Here is a 19,587-nt window from a genome sequence, read left to right on the forward strand (position 1 = left end):
ATACACCCTTTTATTTTAACACTTATCAAATAGGGGATTTATCAAGACAGCCGGGTTGGAGAGGAAGTAGAAATGTAGGTGTTTATCTTTCACTACGTGATAGATAATCACGTGTACCGCCCTCCCCTTTATAGCTTTTCCCATTCTCCCAAAGAATGAAGTTGTTGAACACTTTTAGTGTCTGGAGACATAGATCATTATTCGTATTTCTTAACCCAAGCCTCAGTTATCTACTTGGTGCAAGCATGCCAACCTATTGTACTGCATGAGGCACTCTACCAAGTGACCCACTAGCCAGCTGCAGCAGAGACTAGAAAGCAAAACATGTCGCATATGTTCCCCAGGCTTCTTACTCCTGCTCTGGACTGAAGGGACTGTTGCCACTGCCCTTTTTCTTCTCTAATGTTGTGGTGCCAACTTTGCATGCTGTTTCCCTGTGCTGAATGTGCAGGCAAGTAAAAGCAATAGCCCCACCAGTCTGGAACAGGAACAGGAACCAAGGTTGGGCTTTGGAAGTGTCCCTTGTGTCTACGGCTTCTATTGTTTAAGATTTTGTGTGTGTGTGAGAGAGAGAGAGAGAGTGAGAGTGAGCGAGCACACATGCTCAGTGATTTCTCTCCTGTTTTTGTATCCCAGTGTTTCTCCCTGTTTATGACTACCAATCTCTATGAGTCTGTGTCTTTGGTCTTTTTCATCACTCTCCGAGCTGCCTCTGTCGTCGTATCTTTGACCACCTCTTGGTCTCACCCACATTCTCCCCGGACCTCCTTCCCTCTTCTCTTTCTTCTTTCCCTTCTCCCCCTTTCACTTTCCTTTCCCTCTTCTCTCTAACCACCCCCCGCATAACTCCCCCCGCTCTCCCTGTTATCTTCTCCTTCCTCTGTGGGCCACTGTACTTGTCCAGGGATGTCCTCTGGCTATCTCTGAATGGGTAAGAAATAATATAGTTCTTTTCACTAATTATTTCTTTTGGTTATGCCAAATAATATAAATGCTTACTGTCTGCTAAGTACTGGAGTAGATATAAGTTAATCAGGTGGGATTCAATCCCTGCCCCACATGGAGTTCCCAGGCTTTGAGAAAGGAAAAAGAGGTACTTTATCTCCATTTTACAGATGAAGCAGCTCAGGCACAGAGAGGTAAAGTGATGTGCCCAACATCACACAGGCAAGTGGCAGACCTGTGACTTGAACCCAGGCTCCTAGTTCTATGATCTTTCCACTAGGCCACGTTATTTAAACAACAATTAACATCTGAGAATTCTTGGACGTCCAGTAATCATTCACTTAAGTAAACTCTAGCTGGAAAGATGCCATATCTCATCTGAAGGTGCCTATTAGCAGTGCATCAGTATTTAAAAGCATAAATAAAATTCAGTGTCTATATGGCAGTGGACTACAAAGAGAACACAGAACTCCAGTTTACTAGGAAACTTACTTGTAAATTTCTGTAGTTTGTTTTTATAACAGGCATAAAATTATGTATTTCTGAGTGTTAGTTTTTACTTCTTTTTGGAAACCAGTCATCTATAGTTTCATTCAGTGGTCTTTATTTGTGAAACATGAATTTATTACAATGAAGATGGAGGTTTAAATTAAGTACTGGGACATAAATACATAAGTACCATATACAAATTCCCTCACTTCTTTCTTTTAAAATGCATATTGTAAAGATAATTTTAAGCCATTAAGACAAGTTAACACATCTAGAAAGGTGGCATAGATTAAAATATGTCAGACACTTGTTAAGTGTAGAATTCTGGAGTAAACTACTACGGACACTTTATTACAATTTCATTAATTTAGTTTATTGTTTGACCTGTACTCTCTGAAAAATTGTAGGGAGAATGGCAAAAAATTTTCAAGTGAAACAGGAAATTAGAACTGGGAAAATTATTCTAAAATGTGTACTTTCTGCTGCAGGAGAACCAAGGAACTTCCCTAGTTTTGGGGGGGATTGTTTTTTCTTTTGCGATGTAAAGAATTTTAAAGAAAATTAGTTTTTTCACCTGTTGTGATACTATTAAAAATATCCTTTGTAACAAGACTGGTATGATTCATTGGAATCATTTCTTGGTTTTCTGGTGCTTTTGATGTTGCTTATTATGTAATTCTTCATAATGGAGTGCTTATAGGGAAAGGTGCTATTTAAAAATGTTTGTACATTTAAAAATGAACAATTAAAAGAAAGGCAGATTTCCTATTATGCACTTGCTAATTTATGCATTTTGCTCCTTTTCATTTTACCTGTTAGATCTAATAAAATGTAGTTTGGTATGAAATGTCATTCCCACTCACAAAGTGCTTCTACTCCAGCTATAATTAAAATGACTCTCCAAGTTCAGTCAACCGTGCCAATTTCAGGGCACTAAAAAGAAAAATCTGGTAGAACTTGGCCTCTGTGGTGATCTAGTAGTTTTTTTAAAAAAATGTTCATCATGTAATCCCACTATTCTTTCTATTAAAGGTTAGCCTGCTGGAATTTATTGTAGTTGGCTTTATGTCTTCCTCTGCTATTGTGAATTGGTCTGCAAATGAGTTTTACATGATTAAAACCAGGAGTTATCATTAATGATCCTTAAAAAGTTTATTCTTGTTTTATACATTTCATATTTTCTGTACTATTATTTGATACATTATTACCTTTAGACTATTTACAAGCAATAGAAAAGCGAATGGCTGGGATTGAATCTTGTGTGATGGAATGAAAAGACTAAATTCAATTTTTATTGTAGCTTTTAAAGATTTACATTTTACCAAAGAATTTCTCTGGAATCTCTTTTCTTTCCTTGCACTACTGATCAGACATTCTTGGATATTGTAGTGCTTCAAATTTATGTGGAGTAAATTAAAAATTGAATATTTATAGAGCTTGTCTGTGATTCCTAGAGCTAAGATGCCAGGAACTGGTTCCCAGTCTAAAATTATTGGAAAAAGGAGGATCTTTGATGTAGGCCTCTTGAAAGTAATACTTTTAGCTGCTGGAGTCGTGTGTGTGTGTGTGTGATTTTTAAGTTGGACTAAGTTTTCTTAGTGAGCTTCTCTATCTGTGGCTTTATTAAAAAGAAAAATAAAGTTTTAAATTTTGCTTTAGCTGGCTGACTAGGCATGATAGTGAAGCAGCAAAGCCTAGTGGAAGAGCATAGGACTGGGAATCAGGATATCTGAGTTCTGATCCTAGTTCCACCATTTGCCTGCTTTGTGCCCTTGGGCAAGTTGTTTAACTTCTGTGCCTCAGTTTCCTTGTTCGTAGAATGGATATTAAATATTTCCTCTCCCTCCACTTAGAGTGTAAGGCCTGTATGGAACTGATTCTATGGCTGACCTGATTGTATTGTAGTCCATCTAGACTGCAAGCTTGTTGTAGGCAGAGAATGTGTCCGGTATATTGTGGCTGAACTCTCCCAAGTGTGTAGTACTGGGCCCTGCACCCAGTAAGCGCTCAGTAAAGACGATTGATTGATTGATCTTCCCCAGTGCTTAGTATAATGCTTGGCACACTTGCCGCAATACCACAGTTAATATGAATGTGTTTTCTCAGTTGGCTCTGTTTCCTCATCACCCTGTTGGTGATTACATTCTCTAGGTATCAGCTGTTTCCCTTGTTTTTAAGTCCAAGGCCTGAGCTAAATTTTATATAGGTAACAAAAGTCAGTTGGCTTATGTTTGAGTTTTTAAGTTGCACTATAAATCTATGGTCATGTCTATTCAAGGCAGTATTTTCTTAGGAAATTTCCTTTAGAAAATGTCAGTTTTTATATATAAATGCATAGAACAATCCCAATATTAGGGGCCAAACTAAAATATATGGAGACTGCTTCATATGGACAGAACCAGTATTGTAGCCTTGTATGTCTCAATGTCATTCATATATATATATATATATGGATAAATAGGCCTGCCAATATCAAACATCAATGATCTCGGTCTGCAGACTTTGCCACTGCTGCTCCCTTGGCCTACAGTTTTGGGAAATTTCATAATCCCAAAATACCTGGCTCACATTTCTACTCTACGAGTTTGGAAGTCCACATCTTCCAGTATACCCCAGCTGACACAGCACACTCTTGAAAATCTTCCATCATTCTCTGTACTTCCCTGCTGCTCTCCTCCCCACAGCCTCATCTCTCATCAAGTGGCATGAAACTGACATACATACTGCTGGGCTTGTAGAGATGTCTCGAGGTAGAGTACTAGCAGTAGAAGCCTGAAAACTTATAGCAAGCCAATATATGGCAGATTTTTTTGAAAAAGCGGTGTATCTCTTTCCATTTTTAAGCCTGATCTGAAACTATGATGTCAGTGTGTTTGCACAGTAACCTTCATTTTAGGTTTTCCCACCCCGTCTTTTCTTTCCCCACACTCTGCAGCATCCCTCATGAGCCTCAAGATAGTCTTTAGAGCCTTGGCTCAGATGAGGAAAATAGAACAGAACTGCCAGCACACCTGGATGGGACCTACCAATTATGGGATCCACTGAATCAGTCTGGGCAAAAGATGCAGTTAGTTTAATCTGAATGTCTTGAGGCTTATATTAACCGCGAAAATACATCCAGATTCCTTGGAAGTTTTTCAAAGGACTTTTAGGTTTGTCACCTTCATTTCTACCACAGACCAGTGTTTTGCTGTAATCTCAGCATCCTCTACTAGTATACTGTGGAATTTCTCTCTGTGCTTCAGTTTCTTCAGCTGTAAGATGGGGTTTAAATACCTGTTCTCTCTTCCACTTAGACTGTGAGCCCTGTGTGTGACAGAGACTGGTCTGTTATGATTGCACTGTATCTTTCCAGCATTTAGCATAAATGCTAAATCCACACAATCTTCTTATTGGTATTTAAGATGAGACCTTGCTTTCATTCTGAGACCATACAATTAGTAAATGTGCAGTAAAAGCTAACATAGGTGACATTTTCCCCCCCACAAATAACTTTTAAAAATATCTTTAAATTACATTTTGGAAAGAAAAATCAAGACTGTTATAACTGATTTTGAAGATATCTTGAGAGAGTACCCCTTCCAAAAACCCTAGTCTAATGTATTCAATTTAATTGTTTTACAAATGTAAATAATTGAAAATTCATACCCAGTCAAGTTTTACCTATTGACGTAACTGATAGAATGTATGAAAAATACCTTTAGCCCAAACAGCCCATGGCTCGTAACCCTAAGAAATGGCCTCAGTCAGTGGTATTTGAGTGCTTACTGTGTGCAGAACACTGTGCTTAGGGAAGTGGAGTACAGTAGAGTTGGTAGACTTTGAAACCAGCCTACAAGGCACTTATAGTCTACAGAGGAGTTTATAGTCTCCTACTCCGCTCCTATTCCGTCCTTCCCCCTACAACCCCTTTGTTTATGCTGTTATTCGAGGCAGGTACTAAAGGAGAGGTGCCTGTTGTATTGTCCATTTCATTCATTCACTGTCGTATTTATGAAGCGCTTACTGTGTGCAGAGCACTGTTCTAAGCATTTTGGAAAGTACAGTACAACAATAAGTGTGTAGTGCAGCACTCTGAACACAGTAAGCACACTCAATAAGCATCACTGACCGAGTGACTGAACAATAGTGAGCCCATTGCTAATAGCCCAGTCCTTTGTCAGGTTTGTTGATTTGTTAGGTTTGGTAGAATTACTGAGAAGAGTTAATTAAAGGGTAGGGGAAAGGGGCGGGTTATTACCTTGTGTTTTAATGCACAGAATTTTGGTCTATTTTGAGGAAAGGTAGTAATAGTATTTTTTTAAGTGCTTACTGTGGACAGAGCCCTGTACTAAGAACTGGGAAAGAATACAAAGGTGGGAATTAGACATAGTTCTTCTCGAACAGGAGGCTCCCAATTTAAAAAGGTCTGTATAAAAGGAAATAACCCAAATTTATATCACATCCCGCAGCATTTTTTCACGCCCTGTTCAAGGCTGAACTTAACATCCATATTTTAAGCCGATCTCCCATAAGAATTAAACCAGCAGTCGTCTGTGTTACGATCGCTGTGGAAGTGGTTTGATTTATTTTTTTTTTTGTATTTAAGACATGTCAGTTGCATTTCAACTGTCAGGTTAGAGCAGCAGGGACAGTGGCTACCTGAAAGTCCTGTGCATGCAGAACTTTGCATCTAGTCACCTTCTTCCTCGTCACTTCTTCTTCATCCTAGGGGCAGCAGAAGGATCCAGGGGAGCATTGGCCCCAGGAGATCTTGGGGAAGGAATGGTAGGGGGGCACTGGAGATAAGGGAAACTGCCCCAGGCAAGCTTTCTCCTGCTTTTCCAGTGCCCCTGCTGCAACAGCTCCCTCCTTCTCTGCCACCTGAACCAAGAAACTTCTTTACTGTGTCCGTTTCCATTTTTAGGCAGTAACAAACTCACCTTCGTTGATGAAAGTTACTGGGGTTAGCTTGAAAGGACTCTTGGTAGGAGAAGTTGCTGGATCAGGTGGTGGTCTTGGATCCCTGGGATATCCCGGGTCTCTCTGTATCTCATTACCTCCCAGCAGACCAGGAGTATATTGCTGACTGTTAGGAATGTGCTGTGGCACCACCTGAACAAGAGGAGGAGACACGTGGGTGTCCTGTCGGGAAAATATCCTCAAGCACTGCTCCTCCAACAAAGTGATCATCACAGACTGGTTATTTACAAGTTCAGTCAGAGATGCATATTTCACTTCTAGCTCCCTGTACCTTGTTGCCATCTTCAACATTTCTGTTGTGACATTGAGGATTTTGTTTTCCAGTTGGGAAAGCTCAAGCGAATTATCCCTCTTACGGATAATCTCATGCAAGAGTTGCATATAGAGTTGAGTGACTCGGGAGTTCATGTTACGGCTTTCTTTTCTCAGCAGCTTTACCTCATTCACAATATTTCCATCTACGTCTACCACCAACTGCAAGATATCTATCTCCCGCTTCTGTTTGGAGAGTACATCCTTCAGGTTCTCTATGTCCATCCTCGTGATCATGTCTTTAATGTTGCCTGCATCTTGCCCTCTGGTGTTGACACAAATTGGCCCTGTTATTTTTTGTTCAGGAACCAGGAATGTGTAACCACATTTCTTCCCTTCCTCTCTACCATCTGCCGAACGAGGGTACCTCCTCTGGGTTATTTTACTGCTTTTGGACTGTCCTCCTGTGCATTGTCCAATAGGCATTAGAAGGAAGAAAAGCACACCTGGAGTCCAGATAAAAGCCTTCATTTTGGTAGGAGGATGTGCAGTGATGTCTTTTTGAAAACTAATCAGTAAAGGAAAAGAAAGTAAAAATAATTAATAGAAATCCAATTTTAAGGTCATTGACATCAAACGTAGGTTAGAAAAAAATTATTGTTTAGTGGATATAGATACAACTGCAGACTTCAGTCAGCCTAAAATTACCTTATGAAAGATCAGCTAACATAAAACTAGCAATAGATATGAAATTACCATTTTAGAATTAGGCTTCAGAAAATACTTTTTCCTATTAGCCACTCTTCTTAATGGTGTAATTTTTTTAATTACCTCTCCTTTGCTAAAATGTATCGGCATCACCTATTATTTACTAAGCCACTGAATCATTAAAATAACTCCAAAAATAATAGAATCCTTCTAACACCAAGCCTATGCAACCTTTTTTTTTTTTTTTTTTTTTTTTTACTAGTTAGGCATCTTGTGTTTATTGCTAGCATTGATACTAGCCAGTTTTTCAGTGATAGTCCTTTGGCAGATGCCCAGAATGGTCAGCCTTTCTTGGCAGATGGGATGGGTCCTGTCAGCTAAATTAGAAGAGTTAGTGAGGAATGCACAAAAGAGCAGGTTTAGCTAAGAGTCCATGTGAGCATCTCCTTTCTGAACTATAATAAGCAGTACCTTTTTTTTTTTCCCCTTCAAAATCTTCACAGAGGGGAAAAACAGATGTGAACAATCTGTGTGTGTGGTTTAGGTCAGCAGAGTTTTCCATGGTTTTGGCAAGCACGTCCATATCAAATGTTTTAAAAATGTGTTGTTTTCTGGGCATCTTCAACTTCTGGTCATAAGCTGAGAGCCTTCCCTCACTGCTTCCAACCATCTGCTCCTGCTGTGGATGGAAGGGTCCCCTATCTGTGTCACTTGTGGTGCTGAGAAATCCTAGAGAGAGCTTCAGAGCTGACTGTCCTCCACCCATCTCCCCAGGAACAGCAACATGTTAAATTAAGATTAATGATGATTGTGGTGCTTAAGTGCTTACTAGGTACCAAGCACTTTACAAAACACTGGGGTAAATGCAAGATAAGCAGGTTGGACACAGCCTCTGTTCCACCTGGGGTTCCCTGGTCAAGTAAGAGGGAGAGCAGGTTTTTACTCCTTGGTTTACAGATGCGGAAACTGTTTCTTCCCAATCTAGCAGGTTGCTAGAGAGCAACCCTGATGAACACTTTTTTCTCCTCGACTGCTATGGTTATCAGCATCTGCTTGAAGCTAAGAACAGATGCCCCAGTTGGGACACAAGTAAAGTGGCCAAGATTTTATGAGTTCAAAGTGGATTGGGGGTGGGACCTCAGTGGGTTGGAGCAAAGGTGTAAAGAGAGGAAAAGGAGGATGAGAGGAATCAATCAGTGATATTTATTGAGTGCTTACTGTGTGCAGAGCACTATGCTTTGCTCTTGGGAAAGTACAGTACAACAAAGTTGGTAGACACGATCCCCATCCCCAAAGAGCTTACAGAGATTGAGGCAGTTGGGTTGGGTAGGGTGAACAACGATTTACCTTCTCTTCTTTTTATGAAGTATCAAGTGTCCGTAGCCGTGACACTCAACTTTGCCTAAATTGACCCATCCAGACCTGTAATAAGTTTTTCTGGCATGTTCAGAGAATGCTACCCTAGCTGTGCTGGACCTTCCGTTTCTTCAGCTGTGGCTACAGTAGTTTATACCAACACCACCCTGACCGTTGGGTTCTGATCCACCACCCCAGGAAAAAGTGGGTCCCTTAAAGGATTCCCTCTCAGACTTGTCAGCCGGTAAGACAAAACCTGTAAAGTGTGGTTGATCCTGCCTTAAAATAGGATCTCTGGTCTCCCTAGACCAGGATTTACCATTTCCATTACAAGCAGCGGAAGACAGGATGCCTCACTTAGCACTGCACAGTTTATTTTGTATTTTCCACAGTGCTTAGTATATCGCTCAGCATGCAGTGGTACTTAATAAATAACAATAATAATGTACTTCCATCATGACGAGAGGGAGTGGTGGCAACCTGGACCTTGTGCATTTTGTCCCACCCTGGCCTAGAACATTTCTGCATGGGAGGCACAGTGCCTCAAATGGCCGAAAATCTCGGGACTACACCTGATCCACCCTGAGCCCAACAGACTGAAATTTCAGTATCCTCTCTGAACTACTAAGCCATACTGAGAGCTCACCTCCTCCAGGAGGCCTTCCCAGACTGAGCTCTCTTTTTCTTCTCCTCTTCCCCATCCCCCCCACCCTACCTCCTTCCCCTCCCCACAGCACTTGTATATATATTTGTACAGATTACTCTATTTATTTTACTTGTACATATTTACTATTCTATTTATTTTGTTAATGATGTGCATACAGCTTTAATTCTATTTGTTCTGATGATTTTGACACCTGTCTACTTGTTTTGTTTTGTTGTCTGTCTCCCCCTTCTAGACTGTGAGCCCATTCTTGGGTAGGGACCGTCTCTATATGTTGCCGACTTGTACTTCCCAAGTGCTTAGTCCAGTGCTCTGCACACAGTAAATGCTCAATAAATACGATTGAATGAATGAACCCTGGCGTTGTAAAAGATTTGTCTACTGAGGAGATTTTACTTGTAAAGGGACTGTGGTTCCTTTAAACTGTGCTACAGGAAGCATTATTCAGTGGAGACGATACAATTTATAATTACTTGGTTCTGGCTTTTTCTCTCACTAAGAGTGGGGATTGAAATCAAAACCAAGACTTAAGTAAGCATTTGAGGCTTCCATTTCCTTGGTGCTAAACTCAACATAATTATCAATAGAAAACCACCTGGGAGAAGAAGTCTTTGGTTATATTTAGGGAATCCTAGGGGACACATTTCACTTCTCTTAACACCAGCCTGTAAATAAGTATCCTCTGTCTTGCCACCGACCCCTTGATCACATCCTCCCTCTGGCCTGGAACAACTTTCTCCTTTATATATGACCAATTGTCACTCTTCCCACCTCCTAAGCCTTTCTAAAATCAGTTTTCCGAAGAGGCCTTCCCCATTTAAAGCCCTTATTTCCCCACTTCTCTCTCCTTTCTGCATCACCTATGCACTTGAACCTGTACCCTTTAAGCACTTGATATTCACCCCACCTTCAACCTCCCAGCACTAATGTACATTTCTGTAGTGCATTTTAATGTCTGACTCCCCTTCTGCACTGTAAACTTCTTGTGGGCAGGGAACGTGTCTACCAACTTTGTTGTGTTCTCTTCCCACTTATGTAGAGCTATCCACAGTAAGCACTCAATAAATACCAATGATTGATTTCTTGGAGTCTTCCATTGAGAATAATAATAATAATTGTGGTATTTGTTAAATGCTTACTATGTTCCAAGCACTGTCCTAAGCGCTGAGGTGGTTAGAAGTAAAATGGGTTGGACGTGGTCCCTGTCCCATGTGGTGCTCACAGTTTCAATCCCCATTTTACAGATTAGGTAACCGAGGGACAGAGAAGTAAAATGACTTGTCCAGAGTCTCACAGCAGACATGTGGCAGAGCCGAGATTTGAACCCATGACCTAGGCCCGTGCTGTTTCCACTATGCCATGCTGCTTCTGAACGATGGTCAAGTCTTGGTCCTGAGACTTCAGGAAAGAAAATAGTAGTAATGATTTTTTTTTTCCTGATACTTAAGTACTTATGTGCCAAGAACTGTATTAAATTCTGGGTTAGATACAAGGTTGGACACAATCCGTATCCCACATGGAACTCAGAGTCTTAATCACCATTTTACAAATGAGGTAACTGAGGCACTTGCCCAAAGTCCCGCAGCTGACAAGTGGCAAGTCGTTATTAGAACCCAGATCCTCTGACTCCCAGATGTGTGTTCTTTCCACTAGGCCATGCTGCTTCCAATTATTATTTCCATTATTATTGAGCTTCAGTTGAATGCAGTGCACTGTACTGAGGATTTGGGAAGTACAAGGAGAACAAGATGTTTTCCCTGTCCACAAACAAGGAACTTAAATCCTTAACAGGAAAAAGAGATATAGAAATATTTACAAGCAGCGGAATCAAAATAAACTGAAATGTTCATTCAGATATGCATATATATGTAAAAGTGAGAGGCAGCTGAGTGTTTGAGAAGATTTCTAATTTCACTGATTCGTTGGGGAAGGATTGTTGGAGAAATTGGGATTTGAGGAGACTTTTAAAGGTGAGGAGGGTTGCTGTCTGGTGGATTTGGCAGAGGAAGGGACAGTGTGACAAAGAAGGAGGGTAAGATGGGGCAGGGAAGTAGCCTGTGAGGAGAGCGGCTAAGTTAATTAAAGTGAGCTGGTGAAGATGCTAGAAGCCAGGGTTGAGTCTTTGATGCAGAGGGAAATTTCTGAGGAGAAGAGAGGCTTGTTCTGATTGACATTTCAGGAAGATGGTCCAGGCAGCAACCTGTAGTAAGGCCTGAGTAGCAAGACATATGGAGGGCAGGTAGACCAGTTGGGGGACTGATACAATTGTGTTTTGGTGAGCACTTAAACCAGAATAGTTATTGAATGGCTGAAGGAGAGGGGCAAACCAGCAAGATGTTTTTGAGGGGAAAAACAGGCATGGTTCAGCAGGAGATTCGATATCAATCAGTGGTATTTATTGAGCACTTACTGTGTGCAGAACACTGTACTGAGCACTTGGGAAAATATAATTCACCGGGAGTTGTAGAAATGATCGCTTCCCACAAGGAGCCAATAGTCTACTGTTTTGAGATTAAAGTGACTTTGAAAAGTCAAGGATGGTCCAGCACTTAGAACAGTGCTTTGCACATTGTAAGTGCTTAGTAAATGCCATTATTATTATAATCACAGGGACGATGGTGGTGGTGTTGCAGGAGATGGGGATGTTGGGTGGTAGGATGACATGGATTTACTGAGTTTTTGAGGAGCCAGCCATTAACCCAGGTTAATTTGAATGGAAACATTGCCTGTTTATCAAAATATGAATGCTGTGGAATGGAGATTGGCCACTAGACCATGAGAAACAATGTGGTCTAATGGATAGGGCACAGGTCTGTGAATCAGAAGGGCCTGGGTACTGATCCTGGCTCCACCGCTTATTTATGTAAGACCTCGGACAAGTCACTTAACTTCTGTGGGCCTCAGTTACCTCATCTGTAAAGACAAGTAAGACTGTGAGCCCCTTGTGGGACATGGATTCAGTCCAACCCGATTAGCTTGTATCTAACTCAGTGCTTAGTACAGTGCCTGGCACATAGTATGTGTTTAGCTAATACCATGTAAAAAACAACAAAACAAAATTATGGTACTCTTAAATGAGGCCTGGGAACCCTGTGGCAGAATTGCTGGGGGGTTTTTGTGGAAAAAATACAACAATCTTAGTTTTTACATTTAAGAATGAAGTGAACATGGTGACTAATAATAGAGAACTGAACCATATTTATCAGTTAAGACAGTCTCAAGATGTTTTCCCCTTTGGTTTAATGGAAATTTTGAGGGAGGAGCAAGTAACTTGGAGTAGTAAAGAAACTGAGCATGACACTATCCCCTCTGCCTTTAATTCAGTAAACCTTTTTATTTTTTACTTTTTTATTTCTCCATAAGATGCTAAGGAATGTTTTGAATAGAATCACTATTTAGTCATCCCCTAAAATTGCTCTCTTCCTGCAAAACCCTCTAAAAAAATGATCGTTAAGCACTTACATTGTGCCAGGCACTGTACTAAGGCCTGGGGTAGATGCAAGCTAATTAGTTTACACACAGTCCCTAACCTACATTGGGCTCATAGTCTTAGGAGGAGGGAAAAAAGATACTGAATCCCCATTTCGTAGTTGAGGAAACTGAGGCACAGCAAAGTTAAGTGATTTGCCCAAGGTGACACAAGAGGCAAGTGGCAGAGCTGGGAATAGAACCCAGGTCCTCTGATTCCCAGGCCTGTACTCTTTCCACTAGGCCATGCTGTTTTGACTTTTTCTCCCTACAGGTCATTACAAGTCTCATCAGTCATAGCTTATATCAGTCACTTCTTCCTGGTTTAGGCCAAAGTGGTTTTAAATAGTATCTCAGATATCAATTTGTCAGATAAAAGGAAATAATTTGTGTTGGTCCCTGGTTAATACATTAGCAGCAGGAGAAAGACAGTTTGGGCCTCCTTCCTATGCTGCTGCTTTTCTGAATTGGCTGGGTCCCCAGGGACTACTTTGCATGCAGACCACCTTCCCTTCCCCTCCACAGCAGAAACTCCAAAGAACCGCGGCATCAGCCCAACTCACACAGAGCACCAGGTTTGGTTGCTTAATCTCTGAATGAGATGCCGGAGAAAATGGTGTGTTTCCTGGTGGAAGAGTTGGGGAAAAAAATAATAATCATGCAGGGAAGCTGTCCAAATTTTTCAAAAATCAGCGACTTTGAAATGAACTTGGGAAATAATTACAGAAAGCTTAATTTGTCTATTTTTAAAGGGCAGCTGAAAAAAGTGCATATGCAGAGGCTACCGTTTCTTCGGGTGCTTCGTGGACATCAGTAGGCAAAAATGAGATTAAACTGCCTAAAGTTGATGAAATTCAAATAGTTCCCCTTTAAATGCCACAAAGACACTCTTGAGAGATCTTGTTATTAGCAAAATTGGCATTATGGGTTGTTATTTTAGTAGTAAATGAGGCAGGTAGGTGAGGGAAACTTAAGTAGCTGGTACAGGGCAAATGAGTATAAAGGGCTGCTAAGCTGTAGAAGAGGGACTTTCTGAGTGGGTGGGGAGAAGGGAGTCAATCAGTGGTCTTTGTTGAACACTTACTGTGTGCACAGCATTCTGTTGTGCACCCAGTGGAGCATAGTATGACAGACTTTTTAGACACAATTCCTACCCAAGGGAGTTAAAAGACTAAGCAAAGGAGGTGCTTTGAACTACCAACATAATGGGTTGGAAACAGAACTGGTTGGGGGTTAAGTGAACATGAAGTCCCAACTAGGGGTGAGACTTGTCTGAACCAAACATGCTCCAAATGCCATCATTTTTGGTTTTAAAAATAAATTGCGTAGATGCAAAACTTGTAGTGTAGAGATCTATTTTTATGAGGGGCTGCTTAGTGGAAAGAGGACAGGCTTGGGAGTCAGAGGTTGTGGGTTCTAATTCCGGCTCTGCCACTTGTCTGCTCTGTGACCTCGGGCAGGCCACTTAACTTCTGTGGGCCTCAGTTCCCCCATTTACAAAATGGGGATTAATACTGTAAACCCCAATGTGGGACAACCTACTTAGCTTTTATCTACCCCAGTGCTTAGAACAGTGCTTGGCACATAGTAAGTGCTTAACAAATACCATAATTATTATTGTTGTTTGGGATCAGTTGCACAAAGCTAACCAGTCAGAAAGCTGAATTTGATCTTTCAGTGAGTATTTTTAGGGTTAGCTATCAAAATGAAAATTTTAATGCTTGAGATCGTGAAAGAAATGAGTAGAAAGAAATTATAGTCTAAAATGGCAGAATTTACTATTGTGTTTAAATAGAAGTTCGGTCATACTTAAAAATATATTTCAATTGGTTGACTGAAGTATGGTTAAGGAAAAATGATCTAGTAGGTCCTTAGGAAAATGAAGACCAATAGAGTTTGGTGGTTTGGGCTGGCTTTATTTTAGGTCTTCATAACAGCTTTTTAAGTTTGACTCAATTCCAGGTTTTGAACATAAGCCCATGACCTGATTCACTCTGTTAAAGTTTGTTCCACATGTAACATTCACCTGCATGCACAGCATTTCCAAATTTAGACTTCAGGCTGCATGGGCAGTGGCTATCTCCTTTTGTCCCCTCGGGCCCCCAAATGTTGATTCTTTATAATTAATATTAAACCCATTTCTCCAGGATTTGGCTTCCCTGGAAGGAACCCGCTTTGATCACTGGCTGGCGGGAAAGCTATGCATTCTGGCTCTGATGGCTTGAAATATAGCCAGGTCAGCACAGCTACCTGGCCAGAGACTGTGAACTCCACGACAACTTAGCGATATCCTAGGTCTGCCAGGGACATGCTCCAGCCTACACTTTCCCTGCAAGATCTGGCTCAGTCCAAGCTCGGGAATCCTAGGGGAAATGGGATAATTTGATTGAGCTCTCCTTGGAGGTTGGAGAGGACCCAAAAAGTGGCAGCCAGCAGTCAAAGCAGGTACCTTCCAGGGAACCCAAATCCTGGAGAAATGGGTTTAATATTAATTATAAGAATCAACATTTTGGGTGCCAAGGAGACCAAGGATGGTGCCCATCCTACACCATTAGCAAAACAGCACGAGATAGGGCTTTTGATGCTCAAAAGAATATATTGGAGGGCATAGCACTTTGCCACGGTTCAGCTGAATAAGGGTGGAGTGCAGTGTCTTTGCTTGGGGGAGGTCTGATTAAAGAATATTGTCTTTAACCTCTGCCTGTGGGAGCTGCTGACCGCCTCTAAACCTGCCACGGACACAGTCAGCCAACTTCATTCGGGACCGCAGGGTCCTGGCTGCATCCTCAAAGGGTTTGGATGAGATACCCAAAGGCAGAAGGACCTGCTCCTTCTGCCACTCAGTTGTTGGACTATATCGTACCCACCCCATGAGTTAAATGAACACATTACAATAAAAAATATTTCAGCTAGTCAGTTTCGTTGGGACTGAAATTTTCTGTTCTCCTTGCAGTTACAAAGCAGACACTTTATTCTCTCAGGTGATAAATTAAATTTAAATTGTCCACCATGAATGAGTGGGCCAAAAGAAGAAAGCTGCCCAGTGTCATGGAACCCCCAAACAAATTCACTTTTATAGGCAGCTTGTATTCATCTCGTACAGGAATTTTATTGCTCTGCTAAGCTCATTTCCATCCAGAACTATAGTTGTGATGGAGTATTCTGGGTTGCCATGGAAGTTTTCAGAAATGTCAGAGTTCTAATCCAAATTAAAACAAAATAGAACCAAAAATAGACATATAAAAGCTGCAGTACTGTCGTTCACTTAGAATGCTTGCGGTTAATGAAAGGCCCTGCACTGTGATAAATCACCGTTGCAGCCATACAAAAGAACATGGGATAATATTTCAAATGCCTGTATCTCATTTAAATTAACCAAGTGCTTTGATGGAAAAAGAAGTCAGTGGTCTCAGTTCTTATGCAGTTTATTTTATAAATATAATTTTAAGTTTAGCTGCCTAATCCTAAATTCAGATTCTTTCCCTTTGCAAAAACAATGACCTCACTACACTTAAAGCGGAGCAGAAAATCACAGTTCTTGTATTAGCCTACTAGCTGTGCTCTTTCCTTTTGACCTAAAAAAAATTCCGATCTTGTGAATAGTAAAAGTGGCTAAAAACATTTTTACAGGTAAATATTCTAAAATATTGCTCATTAAGTATTTTTCCACATATGTTCAATTTTAAATCTGGGGCTATTAACCTAGAGTAGTCATAAACCCTTTTTTTCTGTAGATTGAGGAATTTTCCTAGGCTTCAGAAAAATGTAATAAAAAAGTTACAGGGCGCTTATTAAGGATAATTGCACATCTTTTCTGACTTTTTCAAAATAATTTCATTGTTACCTTGCTAATATTTTTTTTTCTGACCAACTGTACCAATACAAGTTTTTTTACAAAGGAAATAATTTACAACTTCTTTCCTTCAATTACTTTCTACCCGAATGTTTGGAGAGAGCAGAACATGAGTGGTTTCAATCACAGCAGTCAGGATAGTGCTTAGATTTGGAATAACTTTCTAATAGCAGTTGTTAGTCTATGGGATTGTTCTTGAGGGAGGTTATTAGATCTTTAAGCAGATGTAAGTTTCCCTTTCTGGGATAGCTCAAGTCCAGTACTGTCTTAAGTCTTTAGGATGGATTTAAATAGTCTTAATACCCTATTTTTGTCCAGGGAGAGCAAAGCTTCCTGATACCTTCATTGCTCGGACGAGAGCTTAATCAATGAAGGACCAAAATTGGTCCTTTTCATTGGAGCAGTAAGGGAAGCCCAGGTGAGGTGAAGTTGGGGAAGAAAGTAGCTACAGTTGTATGTCCTAGTGAGAAGTTGCATGGCCTAGTGGAAAGAGCACAGGCCTGGGAATCAGAAGACCTGGGTTCTAATCCCAGCTCTTGCCACTTGTCTGCTGTGTGACCTTGGACAAGTCACTTTACTTCTCTGTGCTTGTTACCTCATTTGTCAAATGGGGATTAAGACTGTGAGCCCCATGAGGGACAGGGACTGTATCCAACCTGCTTAGCTTGTATCTACCCCAGCTTTTAGAACAGCGCCTGACACATAGTAAGTGTTCAACAAATACCATTATTATTATTGATCAATCTAACAATGGTCTTTATTGAGCACTTACTGTGTGCATAGCACTGTACTAAGTGCCTGGAAGAGTACAATACAACAGAGTTGTTAGGCACATTCCCTGCCCTCAAGAAGTTTAGTCTGACTCAGTTGGCCTAAATTAAATATCAGTCCCTCCGAGTAGAGCCGTAGGACCCCTGTGTCTGACTAATGCAGGTTGAGCTGAAAGTGGACATAAGGATGATCTGAAGTGGAATTGGGCCTCCCTTCTGAGTGACTTGGGTGCACGCTTACAGTGTTCTTGCACTTTAGTAGTTGTCCCAGTGGATTACTGGGCTTTAGAGTTTCTTGGGTCAGCCCTACCTTGCCTCAGAGGTCGGATCCCAAGGACTTAACCGAAGTCTAGTCCGCAGGTTCGGAGGATCTCCAGGCTAGATCTGGGTTTGTGCAGACTTCTAGATCACAATATTGGAAACCCTGTTTTGTTCAGAAGTTCAACAGAATCCCTTGGGAAACCAATATATAAAATGTATAGGCACTTGCTATTCCATCAATTTAGGAAAATTTAGGTTTATTAACGGAGTGGGAATGAAAAGCAGATTAAAATCTCCGGAATCATATTCACTGAGCTTTTCTTTTTAAAGGGCTACTTTCAGCTTGGAAATGTTACAGCTTTTGAGTTCCAGTTGAGAATCTAATTTCGAGGTCCAAAATGTCATAGAGCAAATATGTTCACTACCGAATGCATAAGGCTTAATGCTCCATTGGTTATTACATGTTTCAGAAATGGAAGAGCATTCGTTATCATGCATATAAAATATTTCAAAATTGCAAAATTTCTCTTTCCACTAAGAAATGAATCTTTTACAAAGAAATTGAATAAAGGTCCTTTGAGGTAATAATTCACATGTAATAATACTGCAATTTTAAATTAGTCACTGTCCATTTTACCAATGCTCATCCATTTTTGGAGGTTCTGTTTGGCAATTAGAATAGGCATAAATCTGGTAAAGAAATGAAATTGGTTTATATTATTGAGCATTCGTGGATCTTTTTTAGTCTATTACTGCTATCTGGTCTCAAAATTTTTCTCCCACTTTAACTTGTTTCAGAATTAGTTAATTTACCACGAGTCTCTAGTCTTCTTTATATTCCTTTTTTTTCCAGCTCCAGCCATTTGTAAACCCATTTGACAGCCATCTTAAAATTATGGTTACCTTTGAAACTAGACTACTAATTGAACCTTTAATGGTATTTACCTAGAAGAAAATTGTGTTTTTTAGAGAAAAATAGAACTCTAAACTTAGCCTTGCATTTGATTGCCAAGAAAATGTTTGTTGGCTTTCTTGTTTAATATTCAGATATTCTACAGTTATGGATACTGATTTGGAAACAGTGCATTTGTCTTAGAGTACATTTGTTTATTACTATATATTATCCATATATTGTTCATCTTAACATCAGAGTTTTACTGTGTGGGGTTGCATAGATGAAAATTACAATTTACTGAGTATATTCAGGACTACAATCAGCATACAGCTGTTACCCAGGGAAGATGAGCAATGTCTCTTGGAGTTAACCTGATTTGACATTGCCTCATTTTTTGGTCTGACTACTATATTTATTTAGTTTGCAGCTTGCCAATATTTTGCAAGTGGATTCTTTTTCAGTTTTAGAAACTGCTATATTTGATGTAGATTTCTTTTTTTCCTATCCAAAAATAGAAAAGATCCGGCTGGTACACCACTGGGGGTTGGACATTAATGAAAAGCCTACAAGTACTTTACTCATTTAAAGAATTTCTTTATCGTTTTGTTTCATTAAGGCAGAAACATTGGGCTTGGAATTCCATAGCATCTTTTGCCCTTCATATAGTTTCCTATGCCATGAGTTTATATGCACTTGCTGTGTGCCAAGGAAGGAACACAGTGTGATATATTTTAGATCAGACCATACTGCCTTGTCTTCACAGAGAAAATGTGAGGAGGGTTTTAGAACAGAGAAAGAAAATTGACAGTCCTCATTTTGACCTTTTATCCTGAAAATGCCTTGCTAAATTAAGTATAGCTAACTCAAACACATAATCGTATTAGGTTTTCACTCAAATACCTAAGCATATAATATTTGCATGCATATTATTCACTTCTTAATAAAGAAAAAAATTAAAAATACT

The 19,587-nt window shown here is 40.3% G+C and overlaps 2 protein-coding genes across 3 annotated transcripts in view; one reads left to right on the forward strand and one right to left on the reverse strand.

Moving 5' to 3' along the window:
- RALGPS2 (Ral GEF with PH domain and SH3 binding motif 2) overlaps positions 1–19,587 on the forward strand; it is a 140,929-nt gene that overhangs the window by 81,211 nt on the left and 40,131 nt on the right. The window lies entirely within an intron of this gene.
- The window catches only part of ANGPTL1 (angiopoietin like 1), a 29,380-nt gene that overhangs the window by 9,462 nt on the left and 331 nt on the right, over positions 1–19,587 (reverse strand). The window contains exon 2 of the mRNA XM_038757534.1: positions 6,357–7,216. Within this exon, the coding sequence (XP_038613462.1) occupies positions 6,357–7,179 (823 nt within the window). The 5' untranslated portion in view covers positions 7,180–7,216. The remainder of the gene's footprint in view (positions 1–6,356; positions 7,217–19,587) is intronic.

The sequence above is a fragment of the Tachyglossus aculeatus genome, chromosome 16 (assembly GCF_015852505.1).
Source record: "Tachyglossus aculeatus isolate mTacAcu1 chromosome 16, mTacAcu1.pri, whole genome shotgun sequence".
Lineage (NCBI taxonomy): Eukaryota > Metazoa > Chordata > Mammalia > Monotremata > Tachyglossidae > Tachyglossus > Tachyglossus aculeatus.